We start from the raw sequence: 18474 nt of genomic DNA on the forward strand, positions 1-18474 counted from the left end.
TCCTGAGTAGTATTCTTATTCTCATTTTAGAATTAGTAATATAGAGGTGTAATGTTTAAATAACCTGTCCAAATGGAAGGAAGAGCTTAAATAAGAAATAAGACCATCTGAATCTCAGTTGAGATGAATATGAATACATACTCACATTTTGAATATGGAGGTGGAATTAGATAATATAATCATCTATCATTGGCCATGGTGCCCTACTGTGATTTAATACCACATTAAATTATGCATGTGACTAAACCTAAATATACCCCCTTTTAAGTGGCTTTTATTTGAAGGGTCAATGAAAAATTTCCCCCTCATTGAACAAAAACAAAATGAATAGTCTGAAAATGTCCTACAGGTACAGCACTATTTACTAAGGCTTCAGCTTATTATAAGTATAACCGTAGTTCAAGCATTCTTGCTATTACCCTAGGAAATAAGTATGCTGAGCTACTCTAAAGGCCTAGAATCAGGGCACGGCTCACAACGAGATGCTAATTTCATTACAGCATATATTACAATGCACAACCAGCCCCTTGCACTTGTCTGTAGATGGCAATTATTGTTGTTTATTGATCAAACTCAGTCAGGGTTTAGATGTGTTATATGTGATTAAATTCTAATCAAACCCAGGGAGGTACAGAGTGAGACAACTTAGCTATTAAAATGGCAGGGCACACAGCAAAGCTGTTAGGACTGCCAGCTGAGGAATTTCAATGTGAAAATTTCATGGATAAGCTCTTTTGACAAGTGTGAGGATAAAATACAATGTAGATGAATTAAATACCCATAAGAAAAATCTCATTCAGTTAAAGTGCAAAACCAACAAATTTTGAATGATTATTTCTACAGAGATTCTTTTATCACTAATATCTATATCTCTAATTACCAATATTTCTACCCTAAACACAAACACATATTTCAAGGAAATGGGAAGGGGAACTTGTTAAAATACAAACAAAGAAGTCTTCTGAAGAGTTCTAACCTTTAAAAAGTCTAAAGTAGGCAGGTAGATATGGTAATTAACCTGGGAGCCTAAAACAGAAAAATGTAAGTTTTTTAAATATACTATTTAATTTTTGTCTTTGTATCACTAGTATCTAGCACAAACATCTCTTCTATTTTAATGGACAAATTGTCTTAGTTTATCCCTCATGGGATTTGATTAGAATTTAATTGCATATAACACATATAAGCAAGACAGTAAATAAATGGTTTTTAATTAAAATTGTAAAGACAACAATAAAAAATAATGCATTAAGTATATAAGCCATTAATTTGGAACTATGCCCAAAAAGTTGTCAAACTGTGCATACCCTTTGATCCAGCAGTATTACTACTGGGCTCATATCCCAAAGAAATACTAAAAAGGGGAAAGGGACCTGTATGTGCCAAAATGTTTGTGGCAGTTCTTTTCATAGTGGCTAGAAACTGGAAAATGAATGGACGTCCATCAATTGGAGAATGGTTGGGTAAATTATGGTATATGAATGTTATGGAATATTATTGTTCTGTAAGAAATGACCAACTGGAGGATACAGAGAGGCTTGGAGAGACTTACATTAACTGATACTGAGTGAAACGAGCAGAACCAGAAGATCACTATACACTTCAACAACAATACTGTATGAGGACGTATTCTGATGGAAGTGGTTATCTTCAACATAAAGAAGATCCAACTCACTTCCAGTTGATCAATGATGGACAGAAACAACTACACCCAGACAAGGAACACTGGGAATTGAATGTAAACTGTTAGCACTACTATCTATCTACCCAGGTTACTTATACCTTCGGAATCCAATATTTAACGTGCAACAAGAAAATTGGATTTACACACATATATTGTATCTAGGTTATACTGTAACACATGTAAAATGTATGGGATTGCCTGTCATCGGGTGGAGGGAGTAGAAGGAGGGAGGGGAAAATTTGAAAAAATGAATACAAGGAATAATGTTATAAAAAAATACTCATGCATATATACTGTCAAAAAATTTATAATTATAAAAATTAATTTTAAAGGCATTGAGTCCTAAAGAAAATAAGCAAGGAAGATTGAAATTAAAATGCTTGAGAGAGGAGACATGAAGAAATATAGCAAATGAACAACAGGTGTTGGTAGAAATCTGGGAATGAAGGAGACAGAGCTAAAAGAAAGAAAAAAAAATTTACCAGGAGATGTACTGAAGATATTATTAATAAAGTATGAAGAAAAAAAACAACAACAACCCAGATATATAATAAGACGAGGGGACCAGAACAGTGAGGGAAAACATGAAGGAACTACACAGATTTTTAGCCTAGAAAGAAGCAATTCAGGAAAGATATAATAGTTTTAAATTTTATGAGGGGAGGGGCTATCATGTGAAAGAGATGTCTTTTTCTTTTCTTTTTTAAAAAATAATCTTATTTCTATTGATATTTTATTTTTAAAGTACCTCTATTTCTAAAAATAGCTCTTCCTCCTCCCTTATCTAGAAAATATCCTTTATAATGCCTGACTCCCCCTTCCTCCCCCCCCAAAAAAAGTTTTATTCTACTTATCTAAAAAGGCAAAACAGGACCAATGGAGAAAAGATAAATTCAGGCTTGCTATAAGAATAAACAAGTGAAATGGGCTACTGCAGAAGATAATGGGTTCTCTATCACTGGATAATTTCAAGATGGGGCTGAGTGATCATTTGTCAGGGATAATACTGAAGGAATTCCAATTTAAGGATGGGTTGTACTGAATGGTTCATTGATGGTCTGTCTTTGAGATTCTATGACATTGAGCATATCAACAACAAAACACAATGACACTTTCATAATGGCTATGTAAAAAAGCACTGTCATAGATATGGTTCAAATATATACAGATTTAAAACCTAGCTCTATCACTTATACCTCTGTGAAGTTGGGCAAGATCCTTAGCCTTTTTGAGATTCAATTTCCACATTTGTAAACTGAAGATAAAATACTTAAAGTACCAACTCTCTAAGAGTTGTAAGAAAATAACTCTATAAAACATAGTATTAGAGTGTAAAATAATACATTATAGAAATTATATTTCTATTAGCATTTTAGAAACATCCCTGTATTAATGTGCCCAAAAGATTATTTCAATAGAAAAATACCACTGAAATATGAATCAAACTATAATAAGATGGCATTGAAAAGCATGCTGTGGCATATGGGTGTTGGGTTCGCTGAAACATTTATTGGCCAAAGTCATCTAATGCCATTGTAGATCCAAACTTTTTCTTTCCAATTCTAAAGTATTTTTCTTCACATAGGATATAAGTTCTTTGCAGGCAGGGAATATCTGATTTGTGTTTCAATGTCTTCCAGGATCTAGCACAATGGATGGCATAAAATAGGCATTGCTTGCCTACAACAAGACAACTTCAATGATCCAGGATTGAAATCAGGGAAAATGTCTCTTAGAATATACAGGATGGGCACTGAGCTGACCACAGACCAGTCCCTTAAGTTGTGCTCCCCAGAAGTTTCAGCAATGAGGGTAACCCAGAAAGAAATGGAAAGGTAATCCCAGATTACCTCTTGGAATCATGCCTGGCCATTGATTTTCTCATCCCTGTATCTCTGAATCTGAAGAGATGGGCAACAGAATTGAAAAGAATTTCAGAGTAATCATCTACTCAAGTCTCTATTTTCTGGAGCTATAAATTTTTCCAAGACCTAAATGTAGTCTTTAAACTTAAATGTGGTACACACAACTCTATCTGCCTCTGTACACATCGCTAATTCATTTATTCAATTAATAATTATTAAGCACTCATCACACATATATACTTGGTTAGCCACTGGATAGAACAGAAAAGTGGTTTTTTTTTTGTTTTTGTTTTTTTAATTTTCTTAAATGAATTCTTGATTTCATGAAGTTACAACCTAATTATGGAGTTGAGATATAAACTGCAATATTCTTGAGATACTAAAATGGGCCTGTGATTTAATGGATAGGGGTAGTCCTTTTGATAATGATGCAGATCATAATTTACCTATTCCTGACTATGCTATGAGCTCTTGTCCATGTTCTTACACAAGTTCATTAATGTAATAGAGTTCTTCTACAATGACTGATGAGAGATTATTTACATAATGACCAGATATTTAATGCTCTCTACACATAATCTCTGCACTTCTTTTTTTTGTTCATACATTTCTTTGATATCATCCTTTTACAATTTCCTATTTGTAAGTGTTGCAACCTGTTCACACTCACCATGAAAACTTCTACTGGAATATAAGATAAAACATAAATACATCTTCTTCAATTCAATCCTCCAAGCTCCAGGAAATAATCAGTGACCCCTTAGTGAGCAAATGGAAAGGAAGCCCAACCTCTTTCTGGTGCCATTACCTTTGAATTTTTTACCAAAAGGTAACACTCTATAAATTATTAAAACAAAGATAAAAGTTATGATTTGACATCACCATCAAGGGAGGCAAAGGTAGAAATAAAAAGAGCAAATATCAGCATGATACACTGTAGATCAAATCCAACTTCCACTGTGGCCTTGCTTGTCTTCAAATAGATTCCAATATCAAGATTCTGATTAGTTGATGTATTTCCACCTATTTCAAATAGATAAAGAAATCTTCACCAAGAAGTTCAGACCATAAAACATCAATAAATGGTTATAGAGTTTTCCTTGGAAGCATTCCAGTAGTGAATTTTTAATGACTTTTGGACAATAAAATATTTAGAAGCACTCATAATGGAAAGATCTAAATGTACCCTTGCAAAAGAAACTTCTACATGGACCCTTCATTCACCAATACATTCCTCTTAAAAAAAAAGACTATAGCCACTACCACATTTTACCCTACATGGAGCCATTCACTGAAGGTACTCAAAAAAGCAAAAGTATTATTGCCTGCTAATTACCCATGAACTACACATCCATATTTATTTTAAAAACACAACTAAAACACACATCTAGAGGTATGGTTAAAGCAGCAACTTGACACAACGAATACAGCACTGGACTTGGAATCTGGAAGACTTCCCTTTATGAGTTCACATCCAGCTTCAGATACTTCCTAGCTGTGTGTGACCCTGGGCTAGTCATTTAATCCTCTTTGCCTCAGTTTCCTCATCTGTCAAATGAGTTGAAGAAGGAATTGGTAGATTACTCCAGTTCTTTGCTTTAAAAAAAAGTCCAAATGAGGTCACAAAAAGTCAGACACAACAAAAGAAGTATAATGAGTGAGTTCCTAACTCATCTCAAATATGTAAGGAATTTCAATCAGTAAGTAAATAAACCACTAAGCATCTATTAACATGTTACAGGTACAAAATTATATTCTGGGGTTACAAAATAAAAAATTAAACAGTTCCTATCCTCAAGGAACTTACATTTTTTAGCTAAAGAAATGTGTTGGAAGGATAGAGTGAAAAAAGGAAAGAGGAATAACTGAACTCTGTCATTACTATCTGTGTAGCTACAAATTAATTAACAAGTATTCATTAAGCACTTAAGTGAAGGTGATTGATACAGATATTAAACATCTACATCAAATAGCTGAGGAATGAAAGCAACATTCAAACAAGAAGCTGGAGATAGAAATATAAATTAGCATCCATGGATGAAATTAAATCTGGATTTTCACTGTAAAAGGCAGAGTCTTCTTTGGTGATTAGAATTCTAAAATAAATCCAAACTTATAAAGATATATAATGGTTTTTGGACTCTAGCTCTGATATTCACCTTGCTTTACACTAGTTTGAAATGTTATCCAGCTCCCTAGACAGTCCAAGCAACAGAGCAGTACAGAAGATAGTCTGTTACATCAGTGCATTAAAAATTATTTTTCTGACAAAGCAGCTTTATTTTTTTAAGTATTAGAAGATATTAACCACAGTGACTTTTGCATTTCTAGGCATTCTTTTCCCAGCAACTGTTTGTAACAAAGTATTAGATATAATGAACTATTAACAGAATTTTAGATTAAATAGTGTGATAAGTGATGCTTATCAAAATAGTCAGTCACCATGGCTCATATTATCTTGGGTTCTGCAATACTGATGACATTAAAAAAAAAAATTTTCCCCAAGATGAAAAACATTGTCATTAATTTTCAGCTTCATTAGCAAGCCTTCACAGGCTATTCAAAAATTATTTTTTAAAATGGCACCAGTTCACAATATGAAAAAATAAAGAAACAAATACAAGCACAAATGTGGGTTTATATGCACATGTTTGCATGTGCATATATAGTTTCCAGCTTACTCCATCACCAAGACAAAAAGGAGGATAAATGACATCCAGCAGACAAAAGAACCAGAATCTCCAACAAGAGATTAAAATAATAAAATAATAAAATAAAATAAAAAAATCAAGACTTTGGCTTAATTCATCTAAAAGATAGGCAAACTGGCAGTCTACTTGACAAGATGCATGGAGAACTACTGCGAGGACATTAAATGAAACTGAAAGGAAGAGTCTGACATCTCATTACCGAGGCCTTGGAACAGAATCCGACCTACCTGGTTTATTCCGGTTTGAGAGATCTTGGATGACTGGAGCCTCTGCTTCAACAGCTCAGGATCACTGTGGCGGAATGGGCACCCTGACAGCCAAAAACACCAGCAAGTGCACAAATGAGGCTATTTACCCAGGAGTTAGCACAATAATACACTCGAGAGACTGACTAAGCTCTTCTTAATTGTCTAACAGCTTATTAATAAAAAAGTTAATTGCCCATGTGCGCGACTGCTTTGCTCTTTTATTTATTTATTTTTCCCCAAGTAAAGACTCCAAATGCATGGTTATCAGGGCTCTGCAGGCTCAAGAGTTACATAAAACATTACAACACAAGTAGGCTAAGATTCCCATTTCATGAGAGGAAAACAGTTTTTAATTAGGTTCTTAACTAATAAGCAGAAAGATAATCATAAAATAGCTACAACCTCACTTTAAATTCCTAAATTTTACCAATTATTTAAAGAAAAATCTAGGCTCAAATATATACTCTGCCCCACCTCACTCTCAAATATGCCATCTATATATCTAACTAGGGAAAGCAAATATGGGGGGCTTTATATAAACAAATATTTTCTGCAAAGATTACATTTATTTTCAAATATCCAAAGCTATCACAAAACTGAAACTTGACTAGAAATTGATAATGTAAAGATAAACAAAGACTACTATTACTGGCTTTAGTACTAATAATAGATATTAAATTCAGTAAACTAGCAAATTTTAAAAACTTTTTAAAAGTTTATGCCTATAGGATCATATTATTTCTATATTATTTCATAGGAAAACTAAGTAAATGAGGCCTCCTAAATGTAATTGCATTAAGAAAAAAAAATTAAAGTAGCATAGAAGCAATAGTAGAAGTTTGGAAACTTTTAAAATACTTTAAAATGGCAGGTAAAATATTTTTAAAATTATTCTATCCTCTGAAAAATGAAGGCAGTGAGCTTGTAATATAAAAACTAATGTGAGAATATATTAAATTAAAATATATACTTTTTCTCTTTTGAGCTACATAACACAAATCGAATTCCCCTCCCACATGACTACACTTCAGATAATTGAAAGTAGGTATTAAATTCCTAGATGTTGTAGTAGAAAGAATCTGGCCTAGAGTCAAGAAGACCTGAGTTCAAATCTGATCTAAGACACTTCCTAGTTCTTTGACGCTGGGCAAGTCATTTAACCATTTCCCTCAGTTTCCTCATTTATAAAAAGAGCTAGAAATGAAAATGTCAAGTATATGCAAAAAACAAAACAAAACAAAACAAATAGGATCATGAAGAGTTGGACATGACTAAAATGACTGAAGAACAGCAACTGAGTTCCCATTGTTTTTTCTTTTATGGACTGTATGTGAGGATTCTTGCAGCTACTCCTTATTATTACCCTTAATTATTTTGGTCTGAAGGTATTACATTTACATTTAGGTTAAAAGTTTCTTTTGAAATGTAGTATTTTGAATTGAACCCAACTCATCAGTTGTAATAAAAATTATTAAACTCGAAAACTAGTTCCATATTTTTCTTGTAAGAGGGGGAAGAGGGCAGCTAGGTGGCACAGTGGATTGAGCACCAGCGCTGAAGTCAGGAGGACCCGAGTTCAAATCTGGTCTCAGGCACTTCCTAGCTGTGTAACCCTGGGCAAGTGCTTAACCCCAATTGCCTCAGAAAAAAAAAAGAGTGTAGTTATTACTGAAATATCAAATAGCTGAGGACATCCCTTGCTTTTCCAAATAATCTTAGTTATAAATGAGCAAATTTAGAACACAGAGAAAATTGAAGCCTGGAAAGGACAGATGATTTCTTCAAGTTAAAATCAGATAAGTGACAGATTGTTCTGTCATTTTCATAGGAATCTTCATGACCTTATTTAAGGTTTTCTTGGCAGAAATATTAGAGTCCTTTGACATTTTCTTCTATAGCTCATTTTACAAAAGAGGAAACTAAAGCAAACAGGGTTAAGTGATTTGCCCAGGGTCACAGGGCTATTAAGTGTCTAAGGCCAGATTTGAACCCAGGAAGATGAAACTTCTGACTCTAGGTCCACCACTATAGCACTTACCTGTCCCAGGCAGAACTAAGAATTAAATTCATGTCCCCTGAATCCAAATCCAACCTTGTTTCCATAACACTATGTTGCCTCTTTAGAATAACAAGACAATAGCAAGAGGCTCTTTAAAAATGCTGCACACATCAAAAGGGGGGGGGGGGGGTTGGAGGGGTTGTTGTTTATTTGTTTTTAATTATATTCAGAAAATGGAAAACAAAATGATAACCCACTGCTTGGTACAAATGATGTATCAGAAAACTATGGGATGGCAGATCTACTTAATTTTTGCCTTCGCCTTCATCGTGGACAACGAATGGTGATTAAATTGGAAAGGGTCAAACATTGCTAAGAGAGACCCAAAGACTGATTTTTGAGAGAGTAGAAGTATTGTAATCATTTTCAATGACTTCAAATATTGAAGGACAGATAAGTTACATCCAAGGGCATTGAGAAATTTTACAGATATGATCATAATACCAATTTCTATCTCTTTCTAAATTTCAATCAAAGGAATCCTTTACAAAGGGGAGATGGGAAGGAATAGCAATTTCTACAATGCTTACTGCTTTGCCACATTCTGTTAAGCGCTTTACAAATATTATCTCATTTAATTTTAGATTCTATGGAAACCTAGGAAGTGATAGAAAAAAAGATACTGTTCTGGTTTTCCAAAAGAGGCAAAGAAGTAGAGGAGATTTTAGAAATTATAGCTCAATTAGTCTGGAAACATGCTATAATGGATTATTAAGCAAATGGGGTAATTTCCTGTGAACTCTTAAAAGAAAAAACAATGACCATAGATTGAGAGCTAGAAGAGACTTTGGAGACTATCTTGTTTAACCCTCTCCTTTTAAAATGAGAAAATTGATTATCAAGCATCATTTGTTGAAAATGATGAGCATTGATTGAAGCGATATATAATGAACCATGACATTTATCCCTGAAGGGGTGGCTTAAAGCCTAGGAGAAAGATGGGATATGTACATATAAAGATAAATAATATTAGGCAGTACATGTTTTTTAAAATGGGAGCATCTAAAGATCTCACCATCTATATGGAATTAATTTTCCATCTGAACTCTCTGCAGGATATCTTCCTTTGAACTGAAGAGGAGAGAGTATGCCAGATTGAATTTGGGAAATTATGAAATACTTTTTCAATGATCTCATGCTAATTTGCTACAAAATTCCATCTTTTTTCTATAAATATTGTCTTACCACGTTTTCTTTTCATTATTACTAAAGGGCATCATGAGATTACAAATAAGCAATGCCAGACTAATCTCATTTGTTTTTCAGTAAGAGGTATTAGACTGATATACTGTGAAATTCTTTAGTTATATACCATCTCTTCAATCAATCGACAAACATTTATTAAATACCTACTATATGCTAGGCACTATGATAAGCACATTACCAAAATATTTTCAAAAGTTTCTCATGCTATTCTGTTTGCAAAATGATGAAATGTGGGCTGAGTGAAAGCACAGTTGGATAGATTAAATTCTGGTTGATTTAACTATATCCAAAATTGTTGAAAATTACAACAACAAATAAAGAATCTCTCATGTGGCATAAATACAAAGCCCTGGTCCTGTTCTGTTCATCATTTTTTTATAAACAATTTAAAGGCATAGAATGCATTCCTGTCAATATTTGCACATGATACAAAGATAAAAGAGATAGTTTACATCCTGGATGAAAGAACTGATATTCAAAAACATCTTTTTAAGCTGGATTTATGAAACAAAACAAGCAAGATGAAATTTAACAGGGATAAAAAGTAGTGCAGTGTGTGTTTAATTTCACAGTTACAGGCTAAGGAAACAAAGAACTTTATATGGAAAAAAAAAGATACAGAGGGTTTTATTTGACTATGAGTTCAATAAGAGTTAACTGTGGCAATGTTGCTAAAAGTTAATGCAATTAGCTATATTAATAGAAATATACTATCAAAGTTAGTAGAGATAATAGGACCACTATACTCTGTACTAGTCAGACAACTAATGTGTTGGGTTCAATTCATGGTATTACATTTCAAAAGAGACTTTATCTAAATGAATAGCCTTCAGACCAGGATGGTGAAGGATCTAAAATTTATGTCATATAAAAAGCAGCTACCCAAGATAACTATATAAATATGTATACATATATTGGATTTAACATGTATCTTAAAAATATTTAACATGTATTTGACTACTTGCCAGCTAGGAGAGATGATAGGGGGATAAAGGGAAACATTTGGAACAAAAGGTTTTGCAAGGGTCAATGTTAAAAAATTACCCACGCATATGTTTTGCTTTAATTTAAAAAAATAATAATAATAAAATAATATAAAATAAAAAGCAGCTGCAAAAATTGTCAATGTGTAGTTCAAAAAAGAAAAAAAAAGACTTAGGGAGAACTTAAGACCTGCTTTCAAACATCTAAAGAGTTTTCATGTGAGAGGATTAGGCTTGTCCTATGTAGTTCAAAAGAGCAATATATGGAAATTTAAAGAGAGAATGATTTCTGCTGGATTAGGTAAGAACTTTGTAACAATTACAGTTATCCATAAATAGAGAGGAATCCTGCTTTGAGTAAGAGATTCAGCTAGATAGCCTTCAGGTTCCATTTAAACTAGGAGGAAGTAGGGATGAGAGTAAATGACCTGTGCAGTACCTTCCATTTCTAACACTGTTATTTTATGATTTGATGAAAACATTAGAGGTCAAAAAAGTAGAAATATGACACCTGTCTTGACTTCATTTATCAAGAAATGACAAATATCAAAGGGAGAACTGATAGTAAAACAAAAAAAAAATCCTTTGGGCAATCAAAATTTATGTGCCTAAGGCCTACATATCTCATGGGTTTTATTCCAAAAAGCCATCAGGACCCTCACTTAGGGACCTTTTATTCTGATTTTGGCTTCACTATTTGGTTTTCTATCCCATAGCAGAGCAAGAAAAAGAAATTAAAAGGCCACAAAAGGCAGCAAAAAGATGTCAACAATCACATCTGTGGGGCATCACTTGTAGAATATGTAATTAATATTCATAAAGATGACTATCAAGAAAATTCTCACTTTTCAGCAGAAAATAATATTTCATTAACCAAGAGTAGAGAGTAATTTTACTCATCTTTATGAGATATGTTTAAAACTTAGATTAGGAAAAAGCATCATAAGTTAGGAAAAAACATCATAGATAACAAAATCTGTACATGAGAGTTTCTCTTTTTTAAAAAATAAATTTGGGGGGTGATTTATAGTAACATTTAGAAATAGGAGCCATTTAAATTTATAAGTTAATCATGACTTATTAATTATATCATAGTCATGAGAATAAGATGCACATTATTCCTGAGAGATGTCTCTTGAAAATTAAACAGCAATGCTCTCCCCTGATATTTCAAAGCAAAGCTTTGAAAATCTTTGGTGTTCTCTGTCTTTTGAGACATCCTAGCAGACTAAGAGAAAGAGACAAAACAGCTACTGAATAGGAAGAGAGAGAACGCACCAAAAAGCCTAGTCCTGCACAGACAGAAATACAGCTGGATTCCTTTCTCGTGCCTGACCTAGTTTGATAAAAGGACAAATCAACAGAAGAGTAACAGAGCCCTCACTTGACAAAGATGAGCAACATAAGCTACAAATGCGTTCTTGCCAGTAATGCAGGAAACCATTAAATATCTCCAGTTTCCTGGAGTTCCTGTTCTTTACAAAAACATCAGGTATAAGCACTCACCGTGATAATCCCCTTGGCTCGGTGGATTGGTTAGTATAATCTTCATGCAGCTGAATGGTGTATAGTCTGTCCTTTTACCTTCCTTACCATAGCTATGGCGGATGTTGTAAGCATAGCCTTTGTCGAACTGAGTGGAAAAAATCAAAAGAAGACAGTGGAATGTAAATATATATTGTGCTAGGGATATCAGCCTTATACTGCATAGGTCACTGTAGCAAGAGGGAAGCAAATGTCAGTTAGAATGATGAGTTAATGAGCAAAATGAGAATTACCCAGAACAAATAAACAATACTGAAGGATAAGTACATAGCCATTTTCCTCCAACAAACCTATGATTTCATCAGTGTAGCGAATACCTGGTAAAGATTCTCTTTAGTCCTGCAGATGAACACTTGCTCAGCCACTTGGAGCTTTAGAGCTGCCCAAAGCACTAAGATACTACTTAATTTTCTCAGGGTCATATATGTTGAGTCTCACTGAGATTCTGAAGCTAGTTGTCTATCTTCCATGTCCGAGGTATCAAACCCAAAGCAGTCTGGATCCTCCTCAGTGCTACTTTAATATGTAATTAGGAAATATTTAACAAAATAAATAAAAATAGAAGAGAACATAGATGATGTTGATCTGTATTGTTCTAAATAAAGATGAGGCCCATAGGAAACCTAGTGTATAGCTTAAACTCTGTTTGAGTTTGACACCAATGTTCTTTCTTGGTCGTGCTGTCTCTCTACATTTTAAAAGTCATTTGGGTATTATTGGTCATTTGTTAAGGAGGAAATGTGATGTAAAGGATAAAGTACTAGATCTATAGCCAGGAAACTAATTTTTAGCTGAACAACGTGGAAAAGCCACCTAACTTCACTAAGTCTCAGTTTCTTTATCTATAAAATGTAAATAATAATAATAGTATCTAAATCAGACAGTTGTTAGGAGTGGCAAATGAAATTATGTATGTAAATAACTTTGCAAACTTAAAAGCATTATGTAAATGCAGGTTATTACTGTTAGAAATGATAATAATGACAGTTACAACAACCAGCATGGTACCTGGATACTCATTGATGTCAACAAATATGACATGATAAATTATATCAGTGTAGTTATAGTAGGCTATGGCTTGGACTTTTCTTCCTCTATATTGTTTTCCTTGGGGATCTCATCAATTCCCATGAATTTAATTACCATCTCTATGTTGATGATTCTTAAATCTTCCTATCCTGCCCCAAACTTCTCATCCTTCCTTTCTCACATCTCACACTATATGTCCACTAGATATCTTAAATTCAACATAACTAAAATCGAGCTCATTGGCTTTCCTCTTAAACCCTCCCTTTCTTTCTTACCATCACTATTATCATAGAGAACAAAGCTATCCCCTTGGATTCTTGGGCTCACATCTAAGGAGACATTCTGGATTCTTCATTATCTCTCACAATTACCTCTTCACTCACCCCATATCCAACCCTTTGAGAAGGCCTGCTAATTTCACCATTGATATACCCCTTGTATAAGTCCCCCTAGTACAGGTCTTCATCATGTCAAGCTTGGATCTTTGCAAGTCTGTTGGTACAACTGTGCTTCAAGTCTCTCCCTGCTCTAATCCTCCTTCACCCAGCTACTGACATGGCTTCCGAAAGTTCAGATTTCATTATGTCATCCACTGCTTAATAAAATCCACTGGTTCCATATTGCTTCCAGGACAAAATACAAAATTCTCTGTTTGGCTATCAAAGTCTTTCATAACCTAACCTCCTCCCACTTTTTTAGTCTTCTTTTATTGTACTCTCCAATGTGTATTCTTGGATATAGTGACACTGCCCCATGATTTTTCCATAAACAAAATACTTCAACACTCAAATCTGGGTATTTTAATATGGTTGTCCCCCATCTCTGTGATGCTCTCTTTTCTCTATTACAACTACTCACTTCTTTGGAATTTTAAAAATCTCAATGAAAAACCCACTGGAAGTCTTCCCAAATACCTTAATTTTAGTGTCTTTACTTTGTCAATTATTCTCTATTTATCTTGCAGATAGTTTGCTTTGTATATATTTGTTATTAGATTGTAAGCCCCTTAAGTGCAGGGACTGTTTATTTTTTCTTTTTGTACTCCCAGCACGTAGCACAATGTTATGAACATTGTAGGCACTTAATAAATGTATATTAATTGAAGTAAAATATGCTATTTTCACTCAAAAAAAGTTTAACTTTTTTGGATTTTTTGCTTCTTTAAAACATTTGTGTCCCTCTCAAATGAACCTATCAATAAGGAATCATGTGCTTTAAAAAAAAAAAGTTATTAGTTTAATAGCAAAGTGTTTCACTTGAAGACCATTTGGATCACAGAAAAAGAATTATTCTGCCTATTATTCTGCCTTTATTTCACATTTCCTCAAGTCTGAAAGGCAGTAGTAGTGTCAGAAATAGCAAAAGAATGCTAAGAATATCTTCTGACTTCTGGTACCTTTCCATTTGGTGAGAACAGTCACCACTTCATGTAACTTTCTATAGGATTTTCTCAAATTTTTATATATTCAATGCTGGTAAAATTCTGTAGGAACATTTCCTCAGTAGACGCTGAAATCTAGAACTTTTTTTTTTGGGGGGGGGGAATAGAAGGGGGCACCTGAATTTGGAGGGATGGGTGTTCTATATCCAAATTTCATGTCCTGATGGTAATTTCAGAAGCAATCATAAATATAAACTAAGGGACCAGAACTTTCTATCCAGAGAAGTTCATATACTAGCTTTGGACCTTAATAGCAGTATGGCCTTGAACAAACTCTGAGTCTCATTTTTCTCATTTCTCAAGTAAGAAAAACAGAAAGATTAAACAAGATGATCTTTAAGGTCCTTTCCAACTTTAAATCTATAGTCTTATTAGCCACAAAGCTAACAGTATAATAGAAAGGAACAGGAAAATAATGTTACTTTGGGCAACTAAGTGATGTAGTGGATAAAGAGTGCAAAGCCTTATGTAAAGTCCATACTATCTCTCTAGAGCAGTGTTTCCCAAAGTGTGGTACGCATTCCCCAGGGATACAGGAAGAGTTTGGCGGGGGTAGGCGTTGCAATGGAGTTTGGTGGGGATATGCACTGCACTGTGCTTAGCTAAGCCTAATTCTACATTCCCATAAGTCAAGTCAAGACAATCTTGTGAGGTATGACATGGTCTGGTGTGACATGGCATGAAGATACTGCACTTCGTTACAGAGACAACTTACTTCATTAATAGTTAGTGGCTTCTCCAGGCTCCTGTATATTTTTAGCTTTTGTGCGATTTTTCTTTTAGAAAAGGTTTGTTATGTGCTTTAGTAAGTCCCACTGATTTTGATTATTTTTATATAGAAGGATGAAATTGTTTGTGCTGAGATAACAGATCGTCATAATTTGGTTCCCTGGTTGTTAATTTTAATCTGAAATGTGGCTCCACATCCAATAGTTTGTTCCTTTTTTTCGATTTAAATGTCTACAAATGCTGAAAAATCAACTTCACATAAATATGAAGTTGAAAAAGACATCTTTCAGAACTTTTTCTGTTAAAACGGGATACACATGTTAATTTGTAACAAGATCAATGTTAAAGTACACTCCTTATGTTTATTTTTCAAGAATTCATCTGAAGCCAATTCCAACACCTGCTCTTCTTCCACATGTGACAAACCTTCTGGAATGAATTTATATTTTATTATGAATAATTTTATTGTTATTATTTTGTAAAAATAAAACAAAAAAGAAAAAATAAATATATTTTGATTGTTATTAAAAATACATCCTTTTTTTGATGAAGAGTACTTAGTGTTATGAAAATTATAGAAGGGGTACACATATGTCAAAAGTTTGGGAAACACTGCTCTAGAGGATGTTGGGATCAGCCCAAGTCTTTGGAAGAGTGAAGGAGGCAGGAGGGCCATGTGGCTGGTCAAGATGGAGTCTGGAATCTGACGTCTTCTCTTGTGTCTCTGGCTGAGAGCGCTTTCTGTGTCTGAGGCTCCCTTAAATACCTCAGTACAATGACATCACTACAACACACTGAGCATGAGCAACCATACTAAGTACTAAGTATATACTTAACTGTAAGCACCTTGCTGATCTAGGTTTAAGTACACCTTTTCAGAGTTATGGCCCTCTATAGACCTAGAGTCAGGAAGACTGCTTGTCCTAAGTTGAAAACTGGCCTCAGGCACTTTCTAATTGTGTTACTCTGTGGCAAAACATTTAATACTGTTTGCTTCTATTTCCTCATCTGTAAAATGAACAGAAAACGAAATGGCAAATCATTCCTGTGTCTTTGCCAAGAAAACTCCAAATAGGATCACAGAGTCAGACATGCCTGAAAAATGACTGATTAGTGTATGATTTCAAAGTTTTATATAAGCCAACATTCTGAAGCACATCTTTTTGCTAAGGAAGACATACTGGAATCGCCATTTCCCCCCACCCCCACCATTTTTCATGGTTCCATCATGAGCTCCTTGTTCTTCCTATGAATATCTTGCAATTTCTAATCTTTTCAACTGCAGAATCATTAGAAATTGAAGACCTAAATATGAACTATGAAGGATCCCAAAAGATCCTAATTCACAATTTTGCAAGATTTTCCTAGATACTGAGGGGTCAGAAGATCAAAGTAATAAAAATTTCTAAATGTCAAAAAAGCTTAAAACTTTTGAATATAACAATGTATGTGAAAAGATGAAATGGAGTTACAATTATATAATTCTTCCATGGTTGTTTTTAACTTTGATAATGAAAGCTCTAGAGAAATAAGAAGCCTGTTTTTGTAATGTATTGCATCCAATGAAATGCTTGTAAAAATATTATCATTATGAATATAATAAGTGTATACAGTAGTGAGGCAGGTCCTAATTTTAACACACAAAATCTATATAATGAATAGAGTCAAGTTTGGATTAAGAGACTTGGGTGAAAAGCAATGGTGGAGTCAAAATGACAGAATAGCAGGAAGAAGCACAGGCAACTTCTAATCTGTAACTCCTCAATATGTATAAAGAAAATGCACCAAACAATCAGAATGAGTCACTTTTTTAAGATCAGGGCAACAAAAGGAGAGCAGTAAAGAGGTCTGTAGACAAGCTCTAGCCATTAATGCCAAGGCAGAGCATTTTAATGCAGAGAAAGGAGGTGCACTAGGACCAAAAAAAGGTCCCAAATCCCACATACAGGAGCATATGTTTCTTTTCAAAAGAAAAAAAAACAAAACAAAACCAAAAAAGAGGCAAAGAAAAGCTGGATACATCACAAGGTGTAGTATTTATTATATGGGTTTTCTTGAAATGGAAATGTATTGTTTAATAGTGAATCCTTTCTTATGATCTACTGTGTACATGGCAATGTTAGTTTCCCCCTCCACTTTTCTCATTTTGTATTTAAATGTTAAATTAAAAAAAAAAAGTTACAGCAATCAGATAAAATTTAAAATCCTCTATTTGGTATTCAAAGACCTTCTTGTCCTTTGAGAGGTCAAATAAGAATGGAAAGTGAGCAAAAGAAGAAAAGGAGGAAAAAAGGCTGAAATTCTCAATGATCTTAAGAGATTATAAAATTCATTTAAAGACCTTGAATACAAAGAGATCAATCAGTAGTGAAGCTATTGAAAGTAGAAGGAAATATGGTCTCCAAAGCAGGTAAAAGAGTTCAGACACCTATGATTAAATTTTTCAACAAAAAGAAAAATGAATCAACACCTAAATAAGCAGAGAAGCTTGTGGATTCTCAAGAAAGCATAGGAGTGTAACAGAATGTTTCTGGGTAGTTGAAAAGAGAAATTAGAATTATAAAAGCAGAATTTATGACTTTACAGAAGAAATAATTGGCAAAATAGAAAAATTTGAATTGATAGTCATGAATTCCCCCCCCTTTGGGGGGGGGAATAACTGTCACTGAAGTGACAGATAATCTGGAATGAGAAAACAGCAATAATATTAAAAGAAAGGATGATCTGTATAAAAAGCAAAAGTGATCTTGAAGACCAGATACACAAAAACAACTTGAAGATTATAGGACTTATGAAAGAAAATGACAAGTAAAAACACCTGAACATTGTAGTGTAAGAAATAAGACAAGAAAACTGCCCAGAATTTATGAACACAAAAAACCAAAGTTCTAATTGATCAAATTCACAGATCATTCCCAGAAAGGTCTCCAATCATGAGCTCTACCTGAGATTTTGGAATAATACTTCAACACTC

The 18474-nt window shown here is 33.9% G+C and overlaps 1 protein-coding gene across 3 annotated transcripts in view; it reads right to left on the reverse strand.

Moving 5' to 3' along the window:
* PRIM2 (DNA primase subunit 2) overlaps positions 1-18474 on the reverse strand; it is a 377081-nt gene that overhangs the window by 34535 nt on the left and 324072 nt on the right. For all 3 annotated transcript variants that reach the window (XM_074310600.1, XM_074310602.1, XM_074310601.1), the window contains exons 11-12: positions 12263-12389; positions 6488-6570 (exon numbers count right to left, since the gene is read on the reverse strand). In XM_074310600.1, coding sequence (XP_074166701.1) covers positions 6488-6570; positions 12263-12389 — 210 coding nt within the window. The remainder of the gene's footprint in view (positions 1-6487; positions 6571-12262; positions 12390-18474) is intronic.

Source organism: Sminthopsis crassicaudata, chromosome 4, assembly GCF_048593235.1.
Source record: "Sminthopsis crassicaudata isolate SCR6 chromosome 4, ASM4859323v1, whole genome shotgun sequence".
NCBI classification, from domain to species: Eukaryota; Metazoa; Chordata; class Mammalia; order Dasyuromorphia; family Dasyuridae; genus Sminthopsis; species Sminthopsis crassicaudata.